At 48.0% G+C, this 25,709-nt stretch overlaps 1 protein-coding gene across 1 annotated transcript in view; it reads right to left on the bottom strand.

The window, feature by feature from the left end:
• Window positions 1-25,709, bottom strand: part of MCAM (melanoma cell adhesion molecule) — a 66,866-nt gene that overhangs the window by 15,440 nt on the left and 25,717 nt on the right. Inside the window, exons 2-8 of the mRNA XM_066606099.1 lie at window positions 16,509-16,633; window positions 9,985-10,192; window positions 8,235-8,302; window positions 6,502-6,589; window positions 4,434-4,613; window positions 3,397-3,518; window positions 1,432-1,573 (exon numbers count right to left, since the gene is read on the bottom strand). Coding sequence (XP_066462196.1) covers window positions 1,432-1,573; window positions 3,397-3,518; window positions 4,434-4,613; window positions 6,502-6,589; window positions 8,235-8,302; window positions 9,985-10,192; window positions 16,509-16,633 — 933 coding nt within the window. The remainder of the gene's footprint in view (window positions 1-1,431; window positions 1,574-3,396; window positions 3,519-4,433; window positions 4,614-6,501; window positions 6,590-8,234; window positions 8,303-9,984; window positions 10,193-16,508; window positions 16,634-25,709) is intronic.

Below are 25,709 nucleotides of genomic sequence, written 5' to 3'. Positions count from 1 at the left end.
ACCGAAGCAGAGAACATCAAGTACCCACCATCTAACAGGTGCAGGTAAGGATGGATGTGATATTGAAGATCACAACAGATCTGTCAGGACGGTGAGGAATTCTATAAAACGGAAAAATGGCCCCAATGTGACTGGCAAACCCGGGGTCGGGCAACAATGCTATTTTCTATCCGTGGATCAAAGCAGCGGGGATCCTGAAATCTCGTTACAATGTTTAGAACTTTTGTTTTTCTGTCTATCCAATAATAGTCTGACACTTCCTGTTCTGCAGTCATCTAATTATCGGTGTGAACAGGATTACATTGAGAGGTGACACCTAAATAGACAACACAGGATCGACCATAGATAGGCAATAGATGATGTCACAGCTCACCTCCTCCCCTCCCTGCACACTGACCACTAAGCCTAATAATAGTCTGACACTTCCTGTTCTGTAGAGGAAACTTCTCAGCCATCATCTCATTATCATCACAGGCAGGATTACACTGAGAGGAGACACCTATATATAGTCAGGAGGGGGATTGTCTCTTCTTGAGGAGAGCAACTAGAAGGCGAGTGAGGAGACTAATAAGGCCATCCATGGACCTCTGGGTAATATGCAAATAAGAAAGATGGAACAATATTTCTGCATTGCCACCTATTGGATGGCAGCATTCCTGCAAATCAATGTCCAACCCTTTATACAGGTCTTAAAGATTGTAAATTGAAAACCAAGCTGGAATCCATACACAGACAACTGTTTCGGGGTCTTTGCTCCTCATCGGTGTGCAATAGGATTTTGGCTTATTTGCATATTACCCAGAGGAGCATGGATGGCCTTATAAGTCTTACCACTCACCTTTTAGGTGCTCTCCTTAAGGAGTGATTATACCTTTCCCGACTCATGTCACAGGCCTCTCTCTAGCCAAGCCAGAATCCTACTGCACACTGATGAGGTGCAAACAACCCGAAACAGCTGGCTGTGGATGGATTCTGGCTTGGTTTTCAATTCCCAATCTTTGTTAAGACCTCCATAAAGGGTCGGACATTGAAGGAATATGCTGTCCAATAGGTGGCGCTGCAGAGGTATTGTTCCATCTTCCTTATTTACCTATCTATACATAACACAAGATTCACCATTCACAATAGGTGATGTCACAGCTCACCTCCTCCCCCTCCCATCACAGACGACAGAGCATGCCCACACTACGATCGTATAGAAGTCTATAGGTGATGGTTACATCTCACCTCCCCCCTCCCTAGACAATCACAACACTCTCGCATAGAAGACAAGATCAGGCAAGATGGCCGCCCCCATAGTCATGTACAGAGAATAAAATAACTAAACCTACAATCAGAAAATAGAAACATCTTAGAAAACACATCTTCACCATCTGGTTTTAATCTGTAAAGAGAATATAGGTGACACATCCCATTATGGAACCGACTTACAATGAACGTGTAATTCAGTCTCCGCTTCCATTTCATTAAAAATGTCCATCCCGATTGCCTTACAGACGTATCCTCCAGAGTCCGCCCTGCTGGCCGTCCACGAATACGACCCGTCTTCTGAAAGAATATTGTTGTCGTCTTTCTAGGAAGAAGAAAACACCGATATGTAGATGACTGATGGCGTCAGACACAGAGAAACCTTGGCCAGACTGCTGATTCCAGGGGTCCGGCCGACTTTCTGATGTGTATGGAGACCGCCCAACATTTCCCCAACACATGATGCGGGGAAAATAAGGGTCGGTCATGTGGAACGCCCCGCTATGTGCCGCTCCTGGAAACTACAGCTGAGCAGTCACACATAGATAGTTCTGTATCAAGATCATTGGGGCTGCACAGAATGGCCGCCGGGGCAAGAGTTGTGTACCCCTGATCTAGACACAGGAGGCATCTGGAAGTGGCTTGAAGCAACCCTAAGCAAACTCAGATGACCGCACAGATTCTCCGACTACCTGATGACCAGTGGGCAGTGGTAGTCTAAGACACTGCATGTTGCTCAGATTGTCCAGCTCTACTCATGTGAGCACCTTGGCCAATTCTAACAGTGTGTAGTGTCTTAGGCCAATAAGCATCCGGGAGCTGCTGTAATCTGTAAGAGGGGAGCAGGGCCTGCTCACCCCTCTTACAAGTACACAGTATACATTAGGTAGTCAGAGAGGTACTGCGGACATCTTGCTTTGCCCGGGACTGGAGGGTCATTTTAAGGTCCCGATGCACTTTCAATATCTGTTGACCGAGCACTGATTCTGTTGGCAGCTCTTCCTCCCAACCCCCTATAAACATCTACGTTGAGGCTGACTGAGTGTGAACATGTTCTTATGGGTGATAGGAGAGTAGAAGAGTTTTCCAAGCAGCACACGGGACTCTCACTTGCATTAAAACTTACATCCTTAGATGCATTTTTATTAGGTCCATTTAAAAAGCAACGTTTCGGCCCCCCGCAGGCCTTTTTCAAGCTCAGACATACTGGATTCACAAATCACATATATATAGCCATCACCAATAAGACAGTGCCACGCCTTAATTCACACCCCTACATACCTATGTATTGATAGGGGCATCAGAAGGAAGGCCCAGGTGCAGACCACCGGCAGTAATCCATCATAATATGTATATCCCTTTAATCCTACGATGGGGGCAGATACTATGAGCACCATGGAGCTGACTGGCGTGCCTCTATCGCTCTGTGATAGGAGAGTAATGGTCCTTTTACATGCACCAATTCTCAGGCCTGAATATTCCTCTGAATGGTCATTTGCCCAACAATTGGGCCGTGTGAAGGGACCAAAGATCAGCCAACTGTTGAGCAAATGTTTTTTTGCTGGTTGATCGTTCCATTTCAGCGAGCATAAAAATTATTTCTGGTCAGCTATACATTTCCGCATGTGGGGACACACGGTCATAATGATAAGTGCTCATCCCTAGTGCTTGTGAGATTGAGCCAAGAACTTGGAGGCTCCCATACACATTAGATGGTTGGCTGGTCCTGCCGGAATTGGCAGTCTGTCCTACAGTCGTTTAATGTGTGTCGGGACCTATCCTCTCCTCATGCAGAACACATAGTAGTATGCCTTAGGTGGTAAGATGGGGTTGAGGGGCAGATAAGAAAAGAATCCTAGAATAGTAGAGTTGGAAGGAACCTCCAGGGTCATCGGGTCCAACCACTGCTCAGTGCAGGATTCACTAAATCATCCCAGACAGATATCTGTCCAGCCTTTGTTTGAACACTTCCATTGAAGGAGAACTCCCCACCTCCCGTGGCAACCTGTTCCACTCATTGATCCCCCTCACTGTCCAATATCTAATCTGTGTCTCCTCCCTTTCAGTTTCATCCCATTGCTTGCTAGCTGAATAAGCATTTCATTGGCAGCTATTGAAGCAGTGAGTGAAGGCTACATGGTTGCTTACCCGCTGCAGTGTAATCTCAGGTTGGGGGTTCCCATCACCTAAACATATCAGCTCTACTACATCTCCTTCTTTTATCATCTCTGATCCGCTCTTCAGAAACAGTTTTACTTTAGTGTTGGGGTCTGTGAAGAATCAAAGTCGTTTAATAATCACCATAAAAGCGGGATAAGATTTCAAAAATGCAGCGAGACTTAGAGAAAGAGTCCCCAGAGCTAGAGCGGTACTCACAGTCACCGGTGTTAGAGCGGTACTCACAGTCACCGGTGTTAGAGCGGTACTCACAGTCTAAGGTGTTAGAGGGGTACGTACAATCAAAGGGTTAGAGGGGTAGGTACAGTCTACGGTGTTAGAGCGGTACTTACAGTCTACGGTGTTAGAGCGGTACTTACAGTCTACGGCGTTACAGGGGTACTTACAGTCTACGGCGTTACAGGGGTACTTACAGTCTACGGCGTTAGAGCGGTACTTACAGTCTACGGCGTTAGAGCGGTACTTACAGTCTACGGCGTTAGAGCGGTACTTACAGTCTACGGCGTTAGAGCGGTACTTACAGTCTACGGCGTTAGAGCGGTACTTACAGTCTACGGCGTTAGAGCGGTACTTACAGTCTACGGCGTTAGAGCGGTACTTACAGTCTACGGCGTTAGAGCGGTACTTACAGTCTACGGCGTTAGAGCGGTAGTTACAGTCTACGGCGTTAGAGCGGTACTTACAGTCTACGGCGTTAGAGCGGTACTTACAGTCTACGGCGTTAGAGCGGTACTTACAGTCTACGGCGTTAGAGCGGTACTTACAGTCTACGGCGTTAGAGCGGTACTTACAGTCTACGGTGTTAGAGCGGTACTTACAGTCTACGGCGTTACAGGGGTACTTACAGTCTATGGCATTAGAGTGGTACTTACAGTCTACGGCGTCACAGGGGTACTTACAGTCTACAGTGTTACAGGGGTACTTACAGTCTACGGTGTTACAGGGGTACTTACAGTCTACGGTGTTACAGGGGTACTTACAGTCTACGGTGTTACAGGGGTACTTACAGTCTACGGTGATATTCTTCTTTTCAGATTCTTTCATAAAAAGACCCTTTGGAACAAGATAAGTGACGTCACAGTAAAACACGGAGTACACATCAGACTTTGTCACGGGACCAGAGAGAAAGCTCTTCACTGTGATTAGACCGTTGGACAGCATTGTGAGCTGCGGTAAGATGACCACGCCTGCGGACAAAGAGGAGAGACAGGATTAATACCCGACGCAAACACTGATATCTGCAGATTACAGGCAGCATCTGTCGACCTCCACGTGGGCTAAACTGGCCATACAGCTAACAGTCGACTGGGCCTCACAAGAAGGTCCATCAGTCATATCATTATGGTAGGCAGTGAATGGCTCCTTTGTTACCCCATCTAGTAGCGTTGGGCTCCTTTGGGCTTCAGACTCAGTAATTCATCAAGGTGTAGATTCCACAAGATGATAAAATGGTTCTGCAGGAATATCGGCCCCTGTGGACTGGAAGCTTCTTGTAGTTGCCGCAGATTAGATGGCGGTGCTGACATGCTCTGACTGGCTGACAGGAAGGGGTCAGCGATTCATGCGGCTTGCGCCAAATTCTGACCTCCCATCAGCAGCAGAAATCTGCATCCATCTGACCAGGAGATGTTTCTCCGCTGCTCAGGGATACAAGTTTTGCGCTCTTTTGCCTTCTAAGTTTCTCTTAAACACAATGGTGCTGGAACCGGTTGTCTGCTGTTATAGCCCATCCGTGCGGAGGAATAGGAGTTGTGCGATTGGACATGTTCGTTGGAGCATGTCCGAACCACATGTCTAGTGCAAATTAAGTTCCCCATGTTCCTGCCCCCCCATGTGTATTTATTAAATACATCTGTAGATTTCTCAGTCTGTGTGATACTGTTACATGGATCTAACACAGAAACTGCCCGGAGGAGGATACAAGCACTCCTAACACAGTTACTGATGATGATCACATAGCTCCTGCCAGACAGGTATGCTAGAGGAGATCACAACTCATCATTCTGATTGTAGCTTACTTAGGTGACTGTAGAAGGTAATGGTAATTAAACAGCCGACCCAGCCAGCAGGCAGAAATGGTATAGCCTCAGCTCATACCGTGCTGATGCATCATGGGATAGATGTGAAAAAAAGTTAAAAATATCAGCCTCAAGATGGTGCCTGATAAGTATCAGACAGGTGGCTGCACTGCATGGAAATGACTGCAATACACACGAGACCTCCAGAGTGTGACAGGCAATCAGGTGATGAGTGCAAGCATGGTAAAATGTGTTTTCACTAGAGTGACCCCAGAATCACTTAATAACCAAACACTTTTTAGGGATTATACCCATGTGGTGATTTTACTGCCCTACTTTTTTTTCCTTCAGCTACCAAAATTGATTTTGCTGAATTTTTTTTTCCTGTGACATATGGGGCTGAGATTTTTTACTTTGCTTCACATCTATCCCATGATGCATCAGCACGGTACTAGCTGTGTGACGTATTCACTGTGTATACAAAAATCACCAAACGGCAATAAACTGAACAAGGCATATTGACAATCAGCTCGGAGTGTGTGTGTGTGTGGGGGGGGGGGGGGGGGGGGGAGTTTTTAATGCCTTTTAATAGTTTTTTTAGCCAGAGCCAGAAATGGATCCACAGGATGGGGAAGTATTTTTTCTGTATATTTCCCATTGCTTTTGGATCCACTTCTGTCTCTGGTGTAAAAAACTAGATAAAAACTGTTACAATCACATCTACTTCCAGCTTCTCACAAAGACGTTCTATTTTTTAAAAATAAAAAAGCTGAAGTTTTTGTGGCAGTTTTTGAGTCTAAGCTAGAAGTGAATCCAGAAGGAATGGGAAATACGCAGGAAGGACGTCTTCATCCTGCTGGATCCATCTCTGGCTTTGGCTAAAAAGGGCATGAAATAATTAAAAAATAAATAAAAATGCTGCATTAGAACCACCGTATGGGAGCGGGTGGGGGTGGGGGGCTGTTTTTCAGGTACCCAGCCAGGAATAGCCAATCACTAAAGGTAGTAAGCAACACTAATCAGCAGTACATGGTTCATTGCTTCGTGTCTCGCTTACCGTCCTTTCCATTCTTCAGTTCAGTATTATTCTTGTACCACGTTATGTTTGGCGTCGGAAAACCGTTCTTACTCTCACACTCTCCAAGCTGCAATTAAAGAAAGATGTCAAGATGAACAATTACACTGCCCTGCGAAAGTAGAATCCAGAATGGTAGAGTTGGAAGGGCCCTCCAGGGTCATCGGGTCCTCCAGGGGTCATCAGGTCCTCCAGGGGTCATCGGGTCCAACCCCCCTGCTCAGTGCAGGATCACTAAATCATCCCAGACAGATATTTGTCCAGCCTTTCTTTGAACACTTCCATTGAAGGAGAACTCCCACCTCCTGTGGCAACCTGTTCCACTCATTGATCCCCCTCACTGTCTAATATCTAATCTGTGTCTCCTCCCTTTCAGTTTCATCCCATTGCTTCTAGTCTTTCCTTGTGCAGATGAGAATAGGGCTGATCCCTCTGCACTGTGACAGCCCTTCAGATATTTGTAGACCGCTATTAAGTCTCCTCTCAGCCTTCTCTTCTGCTAAACATTCCCAGATCCTTTACCCGTTCCTCATCGGACATGATTTGCAGACCGCTCACCATCTTGGTAACTCTTCTCTGAACTTGCTCCAGTTTGTCTATGTCTTTTTTAAATTGAAGTGCTCAGTACTTGACACAGCACTGGCATACCACTAGGGGTCGTAATTGTTACACGGCCCCTTAGCGAACGGGAGCCTGCAGGCCCCGCCATATGCTGTTATACTGCTGCGGCCTGGCTGCGGGTGGGGAGGGACTGTTACCCAGGGAGCTGGCAGACAATTACAGGCTGCAAACTCCCCCGGCGCACGGTCCTCCCCAACCACTGAGAGACTGCAGTTGTGATTGGTCCAGCCGGCGGTGCACTGAACGTGCTCTGAAAGAAAGAGTGCAGTCCATGGAACATGCGGTATGAGATATCCATCCTGTATGTAGGGATATAGACCATGCTGGTATAACCTAGTATATCATTATATACAGGATGTATACCTTATACCAGCAGTACATATATATAATTATATACAGGAGATACCCAAATCGGCATGGTCCATATATTCCCTCTGGGGCAGGATGTTACTGAGTGTGTATGACAATAAAGTCTATGTATATCTAGCACCTCTGCATGCTGCCAAAACCTCTTCTTCATCACTGACTGACTCGCCACTAATTCTCTAGTTGCCCGCTGTCGCACAAACATGACATTAGGCAGGAGCATTCTTTAGGTCCTAAATAGGAAAAGTAACGAGGTCACAACTCGATTATTCAATGGTAATTGCAAAAGTAAGTTCACCCCTTCCACCTTCTTCTGGATCAACACTGCAGGCAAGGGCGTAGCTATAGGGGGTGCAGATATAGCAGTCGCTACCGGGCCCTGGAGCCTTAGGGGGTCCAAAGGCCCCTCTATATATAAGAAAACAGTATTATAAATGGCACATGGATGGTTGGCGGGCCCTGTTACAGATTTTGCATTGGGGTCCTCTACATTCAGCCTTTGCCCAATCTTTTAAGATTCCAGCAATGGCCCCGCCTGCTGCTGCCGCATTGATGGGCTTCTTGAGAGACCCAATGATGCAGAAGGTGGTTTGGGGGACCCATGAACCTTTAGCCACGCCTCTGACTGCAGGATACACTTCTTATAATATTACTATGTATGTTAGGTGATATCCTTCCTGCAGCACTCACACACACACAGACATTAATTACCGTTTCCCTCCATTTACCTGAACGGTCTCATCTGTTATTTGGATTCCGCTTTCTTCCATTGTGATTTCTGGATCATCAGGAGTCTCTGAGTGAAGAAAGGAGAGATTTGCTGGACTGGAGAACCGCCACAAACAGAACAGTAAATGCTGCACATTACTGCTGTTAATTCTGTCTTCTAAGGCTCGTTCCCATGTTCCGTATTGGTGAGGCAGGAGCGGGGCTCGGGCCCATCTTCCTCCTGGTGCCGGGTACCAACAGCCGGTCCACTTGGATAAGGAACTTACAAACTTGGTCGATGCAGTAATTTTTGACCCGGGTAAAGCCCCCGACTCTGGGAAGCGGCGCCGCATTCACATTACCAAAAACCTTTCAACTCTGTGACACATTTCTCCTCAGCCAATCAGCAACACTGACAAGAGGGGGCAGCTGAATGAGCGCCCCTTAACCTAATAACTCTGCGGGGGACAGATTGGCAAGTGCAGGGGAGCCCCTACCACGAGGGACCTGCAGGACCTCAAAGAACCATTAATCGCCAGTACAAAAGAATTACCAGCTAGGAGCCAAACGGACAGCAACCCGACAAGCATTTCACTCACCCAACCTGCAGCTCTGGTGGGCCTGAGGCTGCCACTGCTGTGCCTGTCACCCCTGGGCCAGAGGCCAATAGCGGGACACTATCACTACTGGAACTACTATGGAGGGTTACTATTACTACTATAGCCACTATGGGGGGGGGGGGGGGGGGGGTCACTATTATTACTAGGGCCACTATGGGGGGGGGGGTCACTATTAGTACTCAGGCCGCTATGAGGTTCACTATTATTACTAGGGCCACTATGGGGATCACCATTACTAATTTGGCTACTAGTGGAGTCACTATTACTACTGGGGCCATTAAGGGGGTTATTACTATTGGGGCCACTATTATTCAGTCACTTCAGACACGTCTCAATGGTTCAAATATGTGTTGGGTATCTTGTGTATCTTGTGCTAATAGAATGCTATTACTACTGGGATCAACTATGGGGATTACTATTATCACTTGGGCCACTGTGGGGGTCACTATTAAGATTTTGGAGGTTAAAAGGGTTTTACCAGAATTACAAGTTCTCCTCCATCCACAGGATAGGGGATAATTAGCTGATCGCTGGAGTCCTCACTTCTGAGAACCCCGCCGATCTCCAGAATGGGTCTCCCATGCCCTATTCTGCCTGGTACTGCGGGGGTCACTACTCCTCCCACAGTGCTGAGCATGGATGGTCAGAGCTCCATTCATTTCAATAGGGCTGGCGGAAATATCACAGCGGATGCTACTCAGGTATCAGATAGTCTCCTCCTCACTATGGGGGGGTGCAGTAGCTCCACAGTGAGAAGAGCGTGGGGTGTGGGACCCCCGATCTTGAGATTGGTGGGGGGGGGGGGGGCTCAGTAATGAGACCCCCACTGATCACCAAGTTATCCCCCTGTGGATAAGGGATAACTTGTAATTATGGTACAACCCCCTTAAGGACCAAATCAGTGACTGTACTGAGGCTTCCGAGTCATAGCAGTGATTGGCCAACGTAAATGGAGATTAATCGCCAGCTGAGTGTTTTTATTCTTCATCTAGGATGACGCTGCAAAAATTGGTTCGGTAAATAGTGGAAATGCTCACATTTATGCAGCGCCGTTCGCACAAAAGTCATTAACAATGACTTTTGGGGATCCTACAGAGGGAACCCTCGGCCACTATTTTTGCAGCCACCAGTTCTATAAAGCAGGACTCACTGTAGACCCTGAGGTGCACTTGGCTTTCCTTGACTTCACCATTTTGGTCCTCAACCCGACAAATAAATAGCTTCTCATCCCGTATTTGTACGTCTTTAATCACCAGCTGCGTATTCCTCTTGATTTGGATGCGACTTTTCATCTCGGACTCTTCTATGGAGGTTCCTCTCGGCCCACTGGTAAAAAGGATGTGATTTCCCTCCTTCTCCTATGGAAAAGGGAGAGGCAGCGATTAACTAATGGCATCGGATGTTACAGGGTGTATGTATAGAGGGATCACGATGGTTGTCGCTCACTTCCTAGAGTCCTTAAAGGGGATTTACAGACAGCGCCAACTGTCAGTGTTGGGATACCCTGTAGTTGGAGTGGAAGCCGCTGCTCCGACCTCTGTGTAGTGGCCGACACTTGGAATTGCAGGTGCAACTCCCACTGATTTCAATGAGACGCCAATCTGCAGTTACAACCACAACTCCCATTGATAGAAATGAGATTTGTACCTGTAATTACAAGCATCGGCCACTACACAGGGACGGAGCAGCGGCTTCTGCTCCAACCCCGGTGTATCACGGCACTGACAGCAGGCGCTGCCTGGACAACCCTGTTAATATCACACTGCATGTGCTTATGTAGTGGCCCGGAGTTGGGGTGTCTTTAGAGTAGCTCAAGACTAGTAGGTCCATTCTGTGTAACGGTCTTGTGTTCTGTGTAAGTGCTAACAAGCTGTGTTGTGGGGTCTCACCTAGCTTGTGTCTTGTGGTCTCATGGGGGTTTAGGAGTAGTTGGGGGGGCAGAGTCTAGAGAGAGAGGCGTGTGCAGAGATGTAGTCGGTGGAGGCAGATGGGTCAGCGGGAGGCTGAAGCTCGGTTTTGCTTCTGACTATGCAGAGCCGTGGACCAATCTCGTTTGCCGTGGCATATCTCCCCTTCGGGGACTGAAGCTTAGAGCGATGCCTCATGCTAGGACCAAAACGAGAGGAGTAACTAGCCGACAAGTAAAGGCAAGAGTTGTGTGTTGAGCGGGGATCATCTATCAGATAACTGGGACTGTGGACACCTAGAATCGGGAAGGACAGTGCCTCCTAGAGAAAACGCGACGCATGAAGATCACAAGTTTGTGCGATGCGATAAAAGGAGGAAACATGGAAGATTAAAAAAATCTAAACGCAGAAAGACTGGACATGCCGCGATTTCACTCACTCTCACGTTGCGCGAAAATCCCGCGATTTTATCACCAGCGTGAAGGCAGCCTAATGGGTGCAGAGGGTGCAGCCACATCTGGGCTCTGGAGCCTCTGGGGCCCTACAAGTTTCTCCTACCCATATATAGGAGAACGGGACTATAAAGGAGGAACCACAGTCGGGGTCCCTCCTGCCCCAGCACTTCCAGTATGAGCCTCGTGGACGACGTTTCACCAAATCTCATCCACAAACCAGAAGCGACATGCAGATGATCGTGACCCGGCAGCCTGGCAGGAGTTTGCTATGCGGCAGGTGAAGTTCGTGGCAAAATCCACACCATTAGGATAGGCGCGTGCGAGTGTACAGAAAAACCTGTCCGTGTTGCAGCCACAAAAAATGCCCATTTTTTAACCCCTTAAGGACGTTACCTGCTTTGGGCTTCAGTGATTTTTGGGAGGATTTTCATCTCCACTCTTCCGAAACCATAACTTTTTTACTCTTCCACCCCCACGGCCGTACGAGGGTTGTTTTTCGCATGTAGTTTTGTAGAACTTCATTTAAACTTTTTTGGAGGGCAGGGAGAAAAAAAACCGCCTAGATTCTGCCGTTGTTTTTTTACAGCATTAGGCCTCATTCACACGAGCGATTGGACCGGCGTGCAAAAATGGCGACCATGTGAGGCATTGGATTCCAACGCATTCATTCACAATTTTCGGGGGCGTAAAAATATGGCGCCGTCAAAAATAGAACATCTGCAACTGTTTTCACGCTGCAGGAAAGGAAAGGTCTTGTCCTATTGGCTGATGAGATATGCTGGGAGGCAGTTCAGCCGCGACCGGTGCTGCAAAAGAAGACCGCCGCCTCTATTTAGTCATTAGAAGTCATTTCGAGGATTTCTGCCGGCCGATTGAGGGATTTTCCGGCAGCCGAGTATTTTTCGCCCGGACGCCGCAGTCAGCCGTGTGAATGGGCGAGAAAACGTTGATTAAGATCGGGACCTGATGGCGGTTTTTCTATATTCTCGTGATTTTACAGCTCGTGGGGGCAACCGTAAAAACCCATACGCTGGTGTGAATGAGCCCTCAGGGCAGGACACATTTTTTCTGCAGTTGATACGACAATAACCAACTTTTTTCCACAATAAAAACCCTTTGTTCTTAAAAATATTATAGTTTTTTTTTGCATCGCTGCATTCAAAGTGCCAGAACGGTTCTAGTTTTCCATGGACGGCGCTCTGGGACGACTGGATGTATTTTGTGTGACAAGCTGTGGTTTCTATGGATACCATTTTGGGGTGCAAACAGCTTTTTTCCACTTTTTTTTTTACTATCTTTATTTTTTTATTATTCTTTTTTTTTTTAACACACTTTTTATGTCCTGTAAGGAACGCAAACCCACAATTGTAGGATTGCTGTGATAATACCCTGCAGTATGTCTGCACTGCAATGCATTATCGCTAACAATCAGATGCCATGGCAGACCTGGACGCCAGGAAAGGGTGTCTGGTTACCATGGCAACCCATTGGCCCACTGTGATGACATTGTGGCGGGCTGATGATGTCACAGAAGGACTGCGCTAACTATGTGAACTCTTTACATGCATCAATCAACATTGAATGCAGCATGTAAGGGGTTAACATCTTCCTGTAGTGTTACGGGGTCAATATGTGTGCAGCTGTGTGCCATCGGTATGCGGTTCGGCTTTTTAACTTCAGTATGATTCCCATACAGGCCCGGTTCTTTTTTTCCTGCATCTCTCATAAAATATACCGATAAGTTGCCCGCGGCGCCGCATCGACTTGAATGGGCGAGTCTCGTCCGCGCATCAGATCAGAGCAAGGCGGGCGGTGAGTTTTTCTCATGCCCTGTGTGTCGGCTGTCCGGGCCGAGCCGGTGGGTTACTTGGGTAGCATATGGATGGACTCTCCGCTCGTGTGCGTCGTTGGCCTTTGATGATGTTTTTGCCGCTGCCAGCTTCCTACAGATGCAGATTAGCCGTAACATCAAGCACATAATAGTCCAAATAGTGTAAAAAAGGGAGATGGGACAATACCTCTGCAGCGCCACCTAATACAAAGCTTGTATAAAGAGTCTAACATTGACTTGCAGGAATGCTGCCATCCAGTAGGCGGCGCTGTAGAGGCATTATTGCATCTCCCTTATTTGCATATTACCCAGAGGAGCTTGCATGGCCTTATAAGTCTCCTCACTCACCTTCTAGGTATCTCCCTAAGGAGACAGTATAGTGTTCCTTTTTAAAAATGGTTACATGCAATAAAAACGGACGGCAATCGCATCCAACAAATGTAATTCAGCTTTTTTTTCCTCGCACCCAAAGACTCCCAAAAATCTCATCAAAATGTGACATGCTGCAGTTTTTTTGCAGACTGTTCATCCAATTAATAAAATCGCACGTGTGAATCAAAGCGTGTAAAATAATACTATTTACAAATAGGGGAGATGGAATAAAACCTCCACAGCGCCACCTATTGGAAGGCAGCATTCCTTCAAGACAAAGTCAGACTCTTTATACAAGCCTTGTAACAATGACCGGGAATTAAAAGCAAAGCCCGACTCCAGGTACAGACAGCCGTTTCAGGGTAAAATTTCCCTCCAATCGGGTGCTGACATGAGTCAGATCCGATGCAGATTTAGGGCTTCTGCACACAGGAGTGATTCTGTCCCGTTATACGGCCAGGATAATCGCGGTTGTGTAACGGGGTGAAACGAAACCCTGGATTTCAATGGTTGTGTTTTCATTAGCGGGATTCTCGCTCGCTAATAGTACGGGCGATTAAAGATCGGGCAGGACTTATCCCACCGCTGCGCTGAGTTTGAATACTCAGAGGAACGGAAAAGACCCCATTCATGCGCAACCTCCTCCCGAAGCGGCTCGCATAGTCGCGCACTCGGCCGCATGAATTAACAGAGTGTAATCTGCTGCAGATTCGCACCAATTGCGTGTATTTTGATGCGACGTGCTGCTGCGTGTGAACGCATCCCCAGAGGAGATTCACGCAGGACACAAATGCTGCGGATTTCACCTTCCGATTTGCGCGGCATACAGAAGCCGAGAAGTGGATACAGCTGTCTAACTCTCATCCACATGCTGCGACTTCCCTGCGTTGTGGATTTCACAATTCGCTATGTGTCAATTTGTTGCGCAAAGATGGCGGGTCTGTTGCAGATTTTCTCTATCAGGGCTCCTGCGGACGAGTATGATGTGTGGGAACTGCGCTCTGAGCGGACTGCGATCGCGTCCTCCTGTGGGTGGATCCGCGCTACTTACTGTACTTGTTTCCACTGCCAGGCAGGGCAGCCCAAGTAGTAGGCGATTGTGTAAAAGCCTTGTGAGATTTGTACGTTGCGAAGCGCACTAAGCGCGCACGAATATGAACCCCATTCGTTTCAATGAGTGATTTTTTCCGGCAGCACGTCCCATCTTTGGGCATTCCATCGGAACACATCGCTCATTGTCTTTAGTGGAGCTGGCAAACACAATGCACAGCATGCGATGCCCACGCCAGTGCGATGCCAGGCTTCCCATTGAGAACTATGGGTAACACTTGCTGATCCTCCGCAGCTGAAACCCGCACCGAAGGAGCGCCGCTTCCCTGAAGTGATGGGAGGCGTTCCTGACATCGCACATTCCCAAGCACCAGATCGGGCCAGGTTTTCAGCTTTCCGTCCCCAGGGCCGTACGGGGGCCGCCGGCTTCTGGTGCGGCGAGCTCTAGTTTTTATCAGAACCATTTTTTGAGTATAAATAATGTATTGTAGAAATTTTTTTTTTGGAGGGCCGGGAGAAAAAACATCAATTCTGCCATTTTTTGTTGTTCCAGCGCCAATCATGAAGCATAAATGCCTTTTCTGCGGGTCGGACGGTTACGGCGACACCAAAAGTTTATATCTATTCTTAGCTTTTTCCACAAAAAAAAAATAAAAATCTCTCATCGCTGCGGTCAAAGTTCCATAACTTTTTATTTTCCCGGATGGAGCGTTTCTGCGTGACGCGCTGCAGCTTTTATTGCCCCCGTCTCGGGGTACATATCGCTTCTTTATCTCTTTAATTGCATTGCTTTTAAATAAAAAAGCTTTGTGGCTCCGTTTTTAGTTTTTTGTGTGTTTTTTACAGCGTTTGCCATGCAAGATAAAAAGGGTGTCCAATGTACGATACGGGGGGTCATGGATGCTACGACAACAAAGTGTGCAAAAAAGAGGGGTTTGTATTACTAGTTTTTAAAGTTTGCTTTTTTTTAAGGTTTTTATGTCCCTGTAGAGCAGTGTTCCCCAACTCCAGTCCTCGGGGACCCCAACAGGTCATGTTTTCAGGATGTCCTCAGTGTTGCACAGGTGATGTAATTATTGTTGGCCCTCAGACATTGCCACGGGTGGTCTTACCATAGGATATCCTGAAAGCATGACCTGTTGGTGGTCCCTGAGGACTGGAGTTGGGGACCCCTGCTGTAGAGGACTTGAACCTGCGATGCTATGAGAATTCTGCAATGTATTATCACTAATAACAGTGATCCTGGGCCAGGGCAGACCCGGACGTCACTGTAGAAGCAAGCAGTAAAGGGCCATTGGAGACAGGAGATCCAGGATGGAACAGCAAGACTTTGTCATGGCAACATTGGCCCTCGGTGATCACATGGTGGGGAGCTGATGACATCACAGAGGAAGCGCCCTCCCTCTGTTAACCCTACAGATACCACAATCAAGATCGATTGTGGCATGTAAGGGGTTAACAGCGGGGATCGGTGTTCTCACCGATCTCCGCTGTTGCGAGGGGCAATGCTTCTGAGCCCGCACCATCCATAGGACGTAAACGGCTTCCCACTCAAGGACTTTAGTTACATCCTGTAGTTAAAAGGGTTGTGTCAAGATGCATAACCCCTTGAGAATGTGACCTCTGCAGGGCAAATGTAGCATTACAGGATGGCCGTTCACAGGAATTGCTGTCCTATAGTAACCGGACAGCAGAAGGTCCCCCAGAACAGGAGACATCCATTCTTGGGCTTCGAGCTGGGTCCCGCTCTATGGCGTTCAAGTACAGGGAGTCCATCTTGGCACAACCCCTTTAAGTAGCACTTTGCCCCCCAGTAGAGAAGCAACTTAAGAGAAAGACACAAACTTGCAATCACTGCTTTCTGTCCCTGCGTCCCTGTGATGTCATGTCCAGTCCTCTGTGCCCAATAGAACGGGACGGATATAAGCTTATATGTTGAACCTCGCAGCTCAGGGTTTTGCTATCCTCGCTATCCGGAACGTTCCTCGTTATTCCGCCGGCTTTAGAGGAATTCCCGCTTTCTTTTAGAACAATGTGATACTTATCGGTGGTCACTTACATACAACCATTGAAGGGTGGGGGTGCTGGAGTCATCGTGACTGTGCGCTTCACATGGAAGAGTTGCATTAGCGCCGACCATGACCTTCTGTTCCTTGGGTAAGTGACCATGCTGCCCCTGAATCCCTGGAAGGAGACCAAGAGAAAACAATCACATCAGTGACTTATTACTTCTGCAACAACGGAGGAGATCTACAGCGTAAAAACTGGAAGCAACCGGAATACGCAAGACTATTAACAACCAGCGATCAGGGAGATGCCACATGTGCCGTTGTAAGTTGTAAGCTAATGATGGCCAAGATAAGTCATTAATAGTAGATTGGCAGAGGATCCGCTGCCTGGGACCCCCGCTGATCAGCTATTGGCCAGGCTTGTGCACTGAGATGATTTCTGCAGGAAGCAGACAGCTCCATTCTTACTCTAGTGGCCAGGCTTGATGTTACAGGCCATTCATTTCAATGGAAACTTGGCCTGCAATACCAAGCCCAGCCACTACATTAAGAACGGAGCTGTCTGCTTCCAGCAGAATTCAGGTTAGTACAGGAGGTGCACAGGCAAAAAGCCGAAGTCGGACTCCTTTGGCGTAGATTAGGTGATGAAATTGTTCTGTGGACAGGAAGCACATTAGATGGAGGCGCTGACATGTTCCGACCGGCTGACAGGAAGGGGTCAGCGATTCATGCTGCTTGCACCAAATTCTCACCTCCCACCAACAACTGACATCTGCATCCATCTGACCAGGAGATGTTCTCCCGCTGCTCAGTGATACAAGTTTTGTGCTCTTTTGCCCTCTAAGTTTCTCTTAGACGCAATGGCGCTGAAACCAGAGGTCTGCTGTTATAGCCCATCCATGCGGAGGAACAGCGAATTCCAGAAGTTTTAAAACTTTATCAAGCCATTTCTAAGACTCTGGGGCTCCATCTAATGACAATGAGGACCATTATCTTCAGCGAGAGAAGACTTGGAACAGCGGCGAATCCTCCCAGCGGTCGTCAGAATGCCAGAATTACACACAGATTCACAGTTTTGGATTCTGTTCATAAATCAGATTGGACACAAATGAGCATCATGGGAAAGTGAAGGGGTGGAAAATACTGATGTCCCAGAATGAGATCAATGATCATGGCTCAGATGGGACACATGTAACGCTTGGGGGACGTTCGTTATGACTTTCAGCGAAACCGCTCCGCTGTTCAGACTTTGGCGCATGGATATATCAACCATAGAGGCAGCGGTTGGCACTGCGGTCGGGTCAGGTGACACCATAAGTGACGACAACTCATTGTATTAAGATGACAACACTGGAGCGACAAGGAGGCTAATGGAAAGTACTGTAGTACAGAAGCGTGCAAAAGTCTTAGGCAGGTGTGGAAAAAATGCTGCAGAGTAAGAACGCTTTAAGAAACAGAAGGGTTAATAGTTCATTTTTGCAATAATCAAAATGCAAAAGAAACTAAATACAAGAGAAATGTAACATCATCAGTATTTGGTGTGAGCGCCCTTCATCTTCATCAATTCTTCTAGGTTCACTTGCACACAGTTTTTGAAGGCAGTCTGTAGGGAGGTTCTTCCAGGCATCCTGGAGAACTAAGTGGATGTCGGCTCGCTCCAATCATTCTGCCTCTCCATGTAATCCTCCAGAGACTGGATGATGTGAGATCCGGGCTCCGTGGGGGCCAAATCAGCACTTCCAGGACTCCTTGTTCTTCTCTATCCTGAAGATCTTAGTGACATTGGCTCTATGTTCGGGGTTGTTGACAGAATAATTTTGGAGCCATTAAGACTCCTCCCTGATGGTATTAAATATCGGCCTGAATTTCACAGCATTGAGGACACCATTAATTCTGACAAATTCCCCAACTCTGTGTACTGAAATGCAGCCAGAAACTTGTACGAAGCCTCCACTGTGCTTCACTGCTGCCTGCAGACACTCATTATTGTACCGCTCTCCACTGTGCTTCACTGCTGCCTGCAGACACTCATTATTGTACCGCTCTCCACCATGCTTCCCTGCTGCCTGCAGACACTCATTATTGTACAGCTCTCCACCGTGCTTCACTGCTGCCTGCAGACACTCATTATTGTACAGCTCTCCAGCATGCTTCACTGCTGCCTGCAGACAATCATTATTGTATCGCGCTCCCCCATGCTTCACTGCTGCCTGCAGACACTCATTATTGTACCGCTCTCCACTATGATTCACTGCTGCCTGTAGACACTCATTATTGTACCGCTCTCCACTATGCTTCACTGCTGCCTGTAGACACTCATTATTGTACCGCTCTCCAGCATGCTTCACTGCTGCCTGCAGACAATCATTATTGTACAGCTCTCCACTATGCTTCACTGCTGCCTGCAGACACTCATTATTGTACAGCTCTCCACTATGCTTCACTGCTGCCTGCAGACACTCATTATTGTACAGCTCTCCACCATGCTTCCCTGCTGCCTGCAGACACTCATTATTGTACAGCTCTCCACCATGCTTCACTGCTGCCTGCAGACACTCATTATTGTACAGCTCTCCACCATGCTTCACTGCTGCCTGCAGACACTCATTATTGTACCGCTCTCCACCGTGCTTCACTGCTGCCTGCAGACACTCATTATTGTACCGCTCTCCACCGTGCTTCACTGCTGCCTGCAGACACTCATTATTGTACAGCTCTCCACCATGCTTCACTGCTGCCTGCAGACACTCATTATTGTACAGCTCTCCACCATGCTTCACTGCTGCCTGCAGACACTCATTATTGTACAGCTCTCCACCATGCTTCACTGCTGCCTGCAGACACTCATTATTGTATCGCGCTCCCCCATGCCACACTGCTGCCTGCAGACACTCATTGTACCGCTCTCCACCATGCTTCACTGCTGCCTGCAGACACTCATTATTGTATCGCTCTCCACCATGCTTCACTGCTGCCTGCAGACACTCATTATTGTACAGCTCTCCACCATGCTTCACTGCTGCCTGCAGACACTCATTATTGTACCACTCTCCACCGTGCTTCACTGCTGCCTAGACACTCATTATTGTACCACTCTCCCCCATGCTTCACTGCTGCCTGCAGACACTCATTATTGTATCGCCCTCCCCCATGCTACACTGCTGCCTGCAGACACTCATTATTGTATCGCTCTCCCCCATGCTACACTGCTGCTTGCAGATATCTGGCCTCCTGTATCAGGAAGTATATGGCTGTTTTCAGTGATTCGTTTGTTTCTAGATTTCCCTTTCTGTCATACAGACACTCGTTGTTGTTCCGCTCTGCTGCCCATAACCAAAGAAGCTGCCTTCTGTTACAGCCAAGTATTTCACATTGTGACTCCTGAGTCTGGAGCATCGGCTGCCATTTTTCTGCCCTCAGTTCCTATGTTTTTGTGTGTAGTTGGGCCTTTTGGCCTGGTTTCTACACAAATTGTCCATGAAGACCTCTTCTGGCCAGACTTCTCTGATCAGTGGTTAGATGTCCCCGGGTCGCACTGATTTCGCTAGTTTTGAGCTGATGGTACTGCTGGACGTATTCTGATTTAGAACGGAAGTAAGCATGAGGTGTCTCTCATCTGCTGCCCCGTTTTCTTGGCTGACCGCTGCATTTACACACATCAATGTTGACCATTTCTCCAAAGAACTTGAACAGCACATTGTGAAACCCCAGTCTGTTCTGAAAGGTTTGCCTGGGAAGCCCTTGTTGATGTAGTAGAAGTACCTTGTGTCTTGTTGCTGCGCTCGGTCATGCTGTGGTATATCCCCTGTGACATGATACTGTCTTCCACAACCTCACCTGTGTAGCACAGTTTTGCTGTTGCTTGCCCACTTTTGGCCATCTAAACAGTTGTGTCAGTTTAAGTCAATGACTGTTTCACCCTCCATATGAAAACGATCACCATTACCTGTTTGGTATAATTGGTTAGTCATACAGTTGACTATAATCCTACAGAATCCCTGACTGTGTTCATCTAGCAGAACTGATGAAGGTGAAGGCGTTCACGCCAAATACTGATGGAATTAACATTTTTCTTTTGTTCAGTCACTGCATTCTGTTAAGTGACAAAAAGAAACTATTAACCCTTCTATTATGAAGGCGTTCTTATGGCTCATGCCCACGAGCGTTGCGGAATTCTGCCGCAGGAGTATCGTGTTTAAAAACGCGAGTGATCGCGGAATTTGAATGCGGATTTCCACTGTCTCCATTAATACTATATTAAGAGAGACCTCCCGCCATGGAAATCCGCTGTAAAATAGAACATGCCGCCATTTTTTTTCCCGCTGCAGAAATCCGGGGCAGAATTCTGCATGTGATCATTGGCAGCAGGAAAGCCATTAGGCTCAATAGAACCTAACAGCTGCGGGAAACGCAGCAGAAACCCATCCGTGGCGTTCACCCTCACTCTGCAGCGTTATATCCCCACCTGCCTAACACTTTTGCACAGTGCTGTATATTACCGTTTTCTATATGGGGGAACGCTAAGGGTTTTTGTCCAATTGTCAGGATGTCAATTAAAATAGTGGTTACATTTCTGATGAGTATTGAATTAATCTGCATATTGAATAAAAGCGGGAATCATTTAGAAGCGGCCTTTCGGGTTGAATCCAGTTGTTTTTCATAAGTCAATTAGTGCGACCAAAAATGTGAAATCAGAACATCTAGCCGATACTTTCCCTTAACAGCATGATAGTAGAAAATAATGGCTGATTAGCGAAAAGCCGTAAACATAGAATCATAGAATGGTAGAGGTGGAAGGGACCTCCAGGGTCATCGGGACCTCCGGGGTCATCGGGTCCAACCCCCTGCTCAGTGCAGGATTCACTAAATCATCCCAGACAGATGTCTGTCCGCCTCTGAAGACTTCCATTGAAGGAGAACTCCCCACCTCCCGTGGCAACCTGTTCCACTCATTGATCCCCCTCACTGTCTAATATCTAATCTGTGCCTCCTCCCTTTCAGTTTCATCCCATTGCTTCTAGTCTTTCCTTGTGCAGATGAGAATAGGGCTGATCCCTCTGCACTGTGACAGCCCTTCAGATATTTGTAGACCGCTATGAAGTCTCCTCTCAGCCTTCTCTTCTGCTAAACATTCCCAGATCCTTTACCCGTTCCTCATAGGACATGATTTGCAGACCGCTCACCATCTTGGTAACTCTTCTCTGAACTTGCTCCAGTTTGTCTATGTCTTTTATAAAGTGGGGTGCCCAGAACTGGACACAGTATTCCAGATGAGGTCTGACTAAGGAAGAGTAGAGGGGATAACTTGCCAGATGTAACCTAGAAAAATCACATTTCAGGCTTCGATCACACATTAAGCGATACGCGCGCCTTCTACATCCACCGCCGCCGCCGCTCATACAGACACATCCTTGTATTCATCATATGTAAGGCTCTATTCTTAAAGTCCTTGGGGATGGAGCGAGCCGGGCTCAGGAAAGCCACTGCAGCAAACGTGAAACGAGCCCTACTGCTTTCAAGAGATTTTAACCCCTTAGGCTAACTTCACTCGGTTGAGCCCGATATTGCGCTTGCCAACTTGCGATTCTGCTGCAGATGCGAGGCGCTTTTGTAACAAAACCGCCTTGCACCACTTCGGGGAAGTAGCGATCCTCCAGTGCATTGAACGTCTTTTCCACGCACACCACTGGAGGGCAGAGTGCTGTCCAAGGTCATTACTGCCGTGACAGCCGGCAGCCTCCTGAAGCTTCCCAGCGCCGCCACTGATGAAGCCATGCCTGTGGTGTCCCTTGGTAGACTGCTTGTCAGAGAGGGATATAATGTAATACTATGGTATTACATCATACTACAGGTTCAAGTCCCCTATGGTAAGGTGACCAGATGTCCCAATTTAGGCAAGACAAGCCTGCTTTGGGACCCCGTGCCCCACTGTCCCCAGGGTTCCAGAGCAGGGCAGCCTTTTGCCCGTTATTGGGATGTCTGTCCTGCTTCTGCATCGTTGGGTCGCCATGAAGGTGATTACCAGTCGGGCTGCTGCGGCTCCTTGGCTGGTAATCACTTAGCGGTGCTGCGGGATGCAGAGGACAATATTACTACTGAGGCCACTGCAGCGGTCACTATTACTTACGGGGGCTGATATAGGGGACATTATTACTATGAGGCCACTCTGCACGTGGCAACGTACCTCAAGCTGACTTACGGTATGTTTACACGTGGCGGAAATGCCGTGCAATGTCCGCAGCAGAAATGCTCTGCTGCAAATTCCCAGCATTTACGCATCCAAAAAACTGTTACCCTTGGTGCGGATTGGGACTGGAAATCAGCTGTTCTCCACCTCCTCCACAGGCTTCCTGCTGTCAGCGCTTCCCAGCTTCCGGATCCCAGCGACCTGGTCAGGTGCGGCGCTGCTGGTCAGGGGATGCTGGTCAGGGGATGCTGGTTAGGGGATGCTGGTTAGGGGATGCTGGTCTGGTGCGGCGCCGCTGGTCCGGGTGAGGTCATTACAGATCGCCGGGGACTGGAAGCCAGGGAGTGCTGGCAGCGTGAAGCCTTCGGAGGAGGTGATGGAGCAGCGCCACACTGTATGAAATCAGATGCGGATATGCGGCTGCCTTCTACTCTAAATTCGCCCCAATGGTTTCTTGGGTGCAGAAATGCTGCGGTATTCGCTCCATATCTTTTTACAAACGACGCTGTACTTTTTATACAGTCAGAGGTAAAAATCATACATCGTGATAAGCCCCGCCTCCTGGCCACACCCCTTGGTTCCGCTTTCACCCTGGGAAAATCTGTTCACCTTACCTATGGGGGCTGAAAGAAAATGTAAAAATGAGTTAAAAAAAAAAAGTTTTATTAATAAAAAGGTAATAAAAGTAAGAAAAAAAAAAAATTTATTTATAATACGAAAATCGAAATAAAGAGACCCAAAACATATTCGGTATCGCTGCGTCCGTAAAAGTTCGATCTATCAAAGTAACGCATTATTTATCAGAAGGTGAACGTTGTCAGAAAAGAAGCTACACAACGCTAGAATTGAGCTTTTTTGGTCACCCTGTGTCGCAACAAATGAGCCCCACAACTATGTAGATGGGAATAAAGTTACGGCAGCAGAACAGAGTTGTGGGGTTTTCAAAGATATTTTGTTTTAAAAATAAGGGCTAAAGCCCCCGGCTGGAGACCCACGGCCGTACACCGCAGCTATCAGGGGCTGTGGAATTCCGCAGCGTAAAATAACCCGCGGCATGTCCTAATTGCCGCGGGAATACGTGTGTCCGGCTTCCATTGTAGTCAATGTAAGCCGGCCGTCAGGCTGTAGCACAGCGGAAATATCACATGAATACGCATCTCTGCTGACCGTCGGCCGCGTCATATCACACTGCCGATGCATCATACGCTGTATTGCGCATGCGCAGCGGTGCGTCACACGGGACTCACACAGCGGATCCGGGAGGTGAGTATGGGTTCTTTGGGGGGGGTGCTGTGACGGCCCCCGCTGAGGTATTCCGCTTGCGGAGCCCGTCACGACCGTGGGCATGAGCCCTAATACAGAAAAAAAAAAACTAAAAACCTGTATAATTTGGTCTTGTAGTAATCGTACCGACCCACAGAATAAAGTGATCACACCGTTTTTGCTGCAGTGTGTACTCCTTAGAAACAAGACCCTCCCAAAAAATTTACTCCACTTAGCAATCTGATCTGCAGGCATGATGATATTGTAGTGGCCCAAAACACGTATGTCTGGCCCCTGCATAACTGTCATACATGTCATGTCTTTTAGGTGATTGCACTGTGCAAAGCGTCTTGTCTTCAGTTATCGGTATTGCACGGCTGCAGCATGTAAGAGGTTAATGTCTGCATGTGCCTGGGAAATGTAACAAGTTTGTCTAGTCACATGATGATTGTAGGAGATAAATAGGAGTGAGTGACAGAGTTCTGGGTAGTCAAAAGAGATCAATCTTCTTCAACGGTTGGGAGTGGAGTGAATGTGCCGGCCACATGGGGGTACCCCCAACCCTCATGTGGTGAAGGGATGGAAGCTGAGGAGAGGTATCCTGGTGTTCCCAATTCCAGGAACTCCCTTTGAAGAGTGAGAGAGGAGAAGGAGTCCGCCGAGCAGCAATTAAGCTACTAAGTCGCAAGTGAGTGTCTGCGGAGTGTTGTGTCCCCGTCCGGTGTTATCCTGCATCCCGGAGTGTGTGCGCCCAGGAGCAGAGTCATACAGAGAGGAACTGTAGGCCCCGTTTCATCCCATGTCCTCTTCCCTGACAGTCTTCTAAACTGTTTTTCATGCACTGGCGTGTAAAGCTGCATCTTGCAAACAAGAAGTTTTCCAGTCACTGCCCGTTCCCAGTGATTGAGTTTTTAAAGTTTTTAACAGAGTGTGGACTTCTTTCTACTGTCAGAGAATCAATGGTGTGAAGGAATGATGGCGTCACGAGTGACGACTTCTTCAGTCCGTTACACATATACAGGTAACCGCTCTCCCAGCGTTGCCTGGAAGAGGCATAGCGGTGCCTTGGCTGAGGTTGCTTGCATCCCTCCAGAGAAAAGTCTGGTAAAGCCCCCCTTGGTTTATAAAAGGTTCTCTGAGGCTCCTTGTGTGTAGTGACCTCTTCTTCTGCTTCTATAGAGCTTGTTGACCACTAGGCGCCTCTACGACGCAGAGAAGAGATTTCACCCCATTACCAGAGTCTGAGAGGGGCGCATTATTGGGATGTGAGAAGCTGGATGGTTGTATCGATGAATTGTCACCCAATGGGGCCGTTCTGACCAGACTGTTAGGAGGTGTTGGGACCAGTGGATGTGTGAGGGCACACAAGGTGACCAGGCTCAGGACATCCCCTACAGACCGCCAGTAGAGAGGAGCGTCTGACCAGACTGTTGGGAGGTGTTGGGACCAGTGGATGTGTGAGGGCACACAAGGTGACCAGGCTCAGGATGCCCCCTACAGACCACCAGTAGAGAGGAGCGTCTGACCAGACTGTTAGGAGGTGTTGGGATCAGTGGATGGGGGCACACAAGGTGACTGGGCTCAGGATGTTCCCTACAGACCACCAGTAGAGAGGAGCGTCTGGTCATCCGACAAGCACCAGCAGCTCCAACTGTTTCATTGCCTGCCATCCAGAGACAGGAGGCGCCATCGTTACACCTCTTTGTCTGTCAACCATCTCCAGGCACTTGGCTGAAGAACATTTAGTCTCGTTGCCCCCATTACATGTACGGCCTCTGACAGCCACTGTCTCATCCGTTTG

Source organism: Eleutherodactylus coqui, chromosome 6, assembly GCF_035609145.1.
Source record: "Eleutherodactylus coqui strain aEleCoq1 chromosome 6, aEleCoq1.hap1, whole genome shotgun sequence".
Taxonomy (NCBI): domain Eukaryota; kingdom Metazoa; phylum Chordata; class Amphibia; order Anura; family Eleutherodactylidae; genus Eleutherodactylus; species Eleutherodactylus coqui.
The sequence above is the reverse complement of the archived record's forward strand: the minus strand, read 5'-3'. Positions and strand labels throughout refer to the sequence as shown.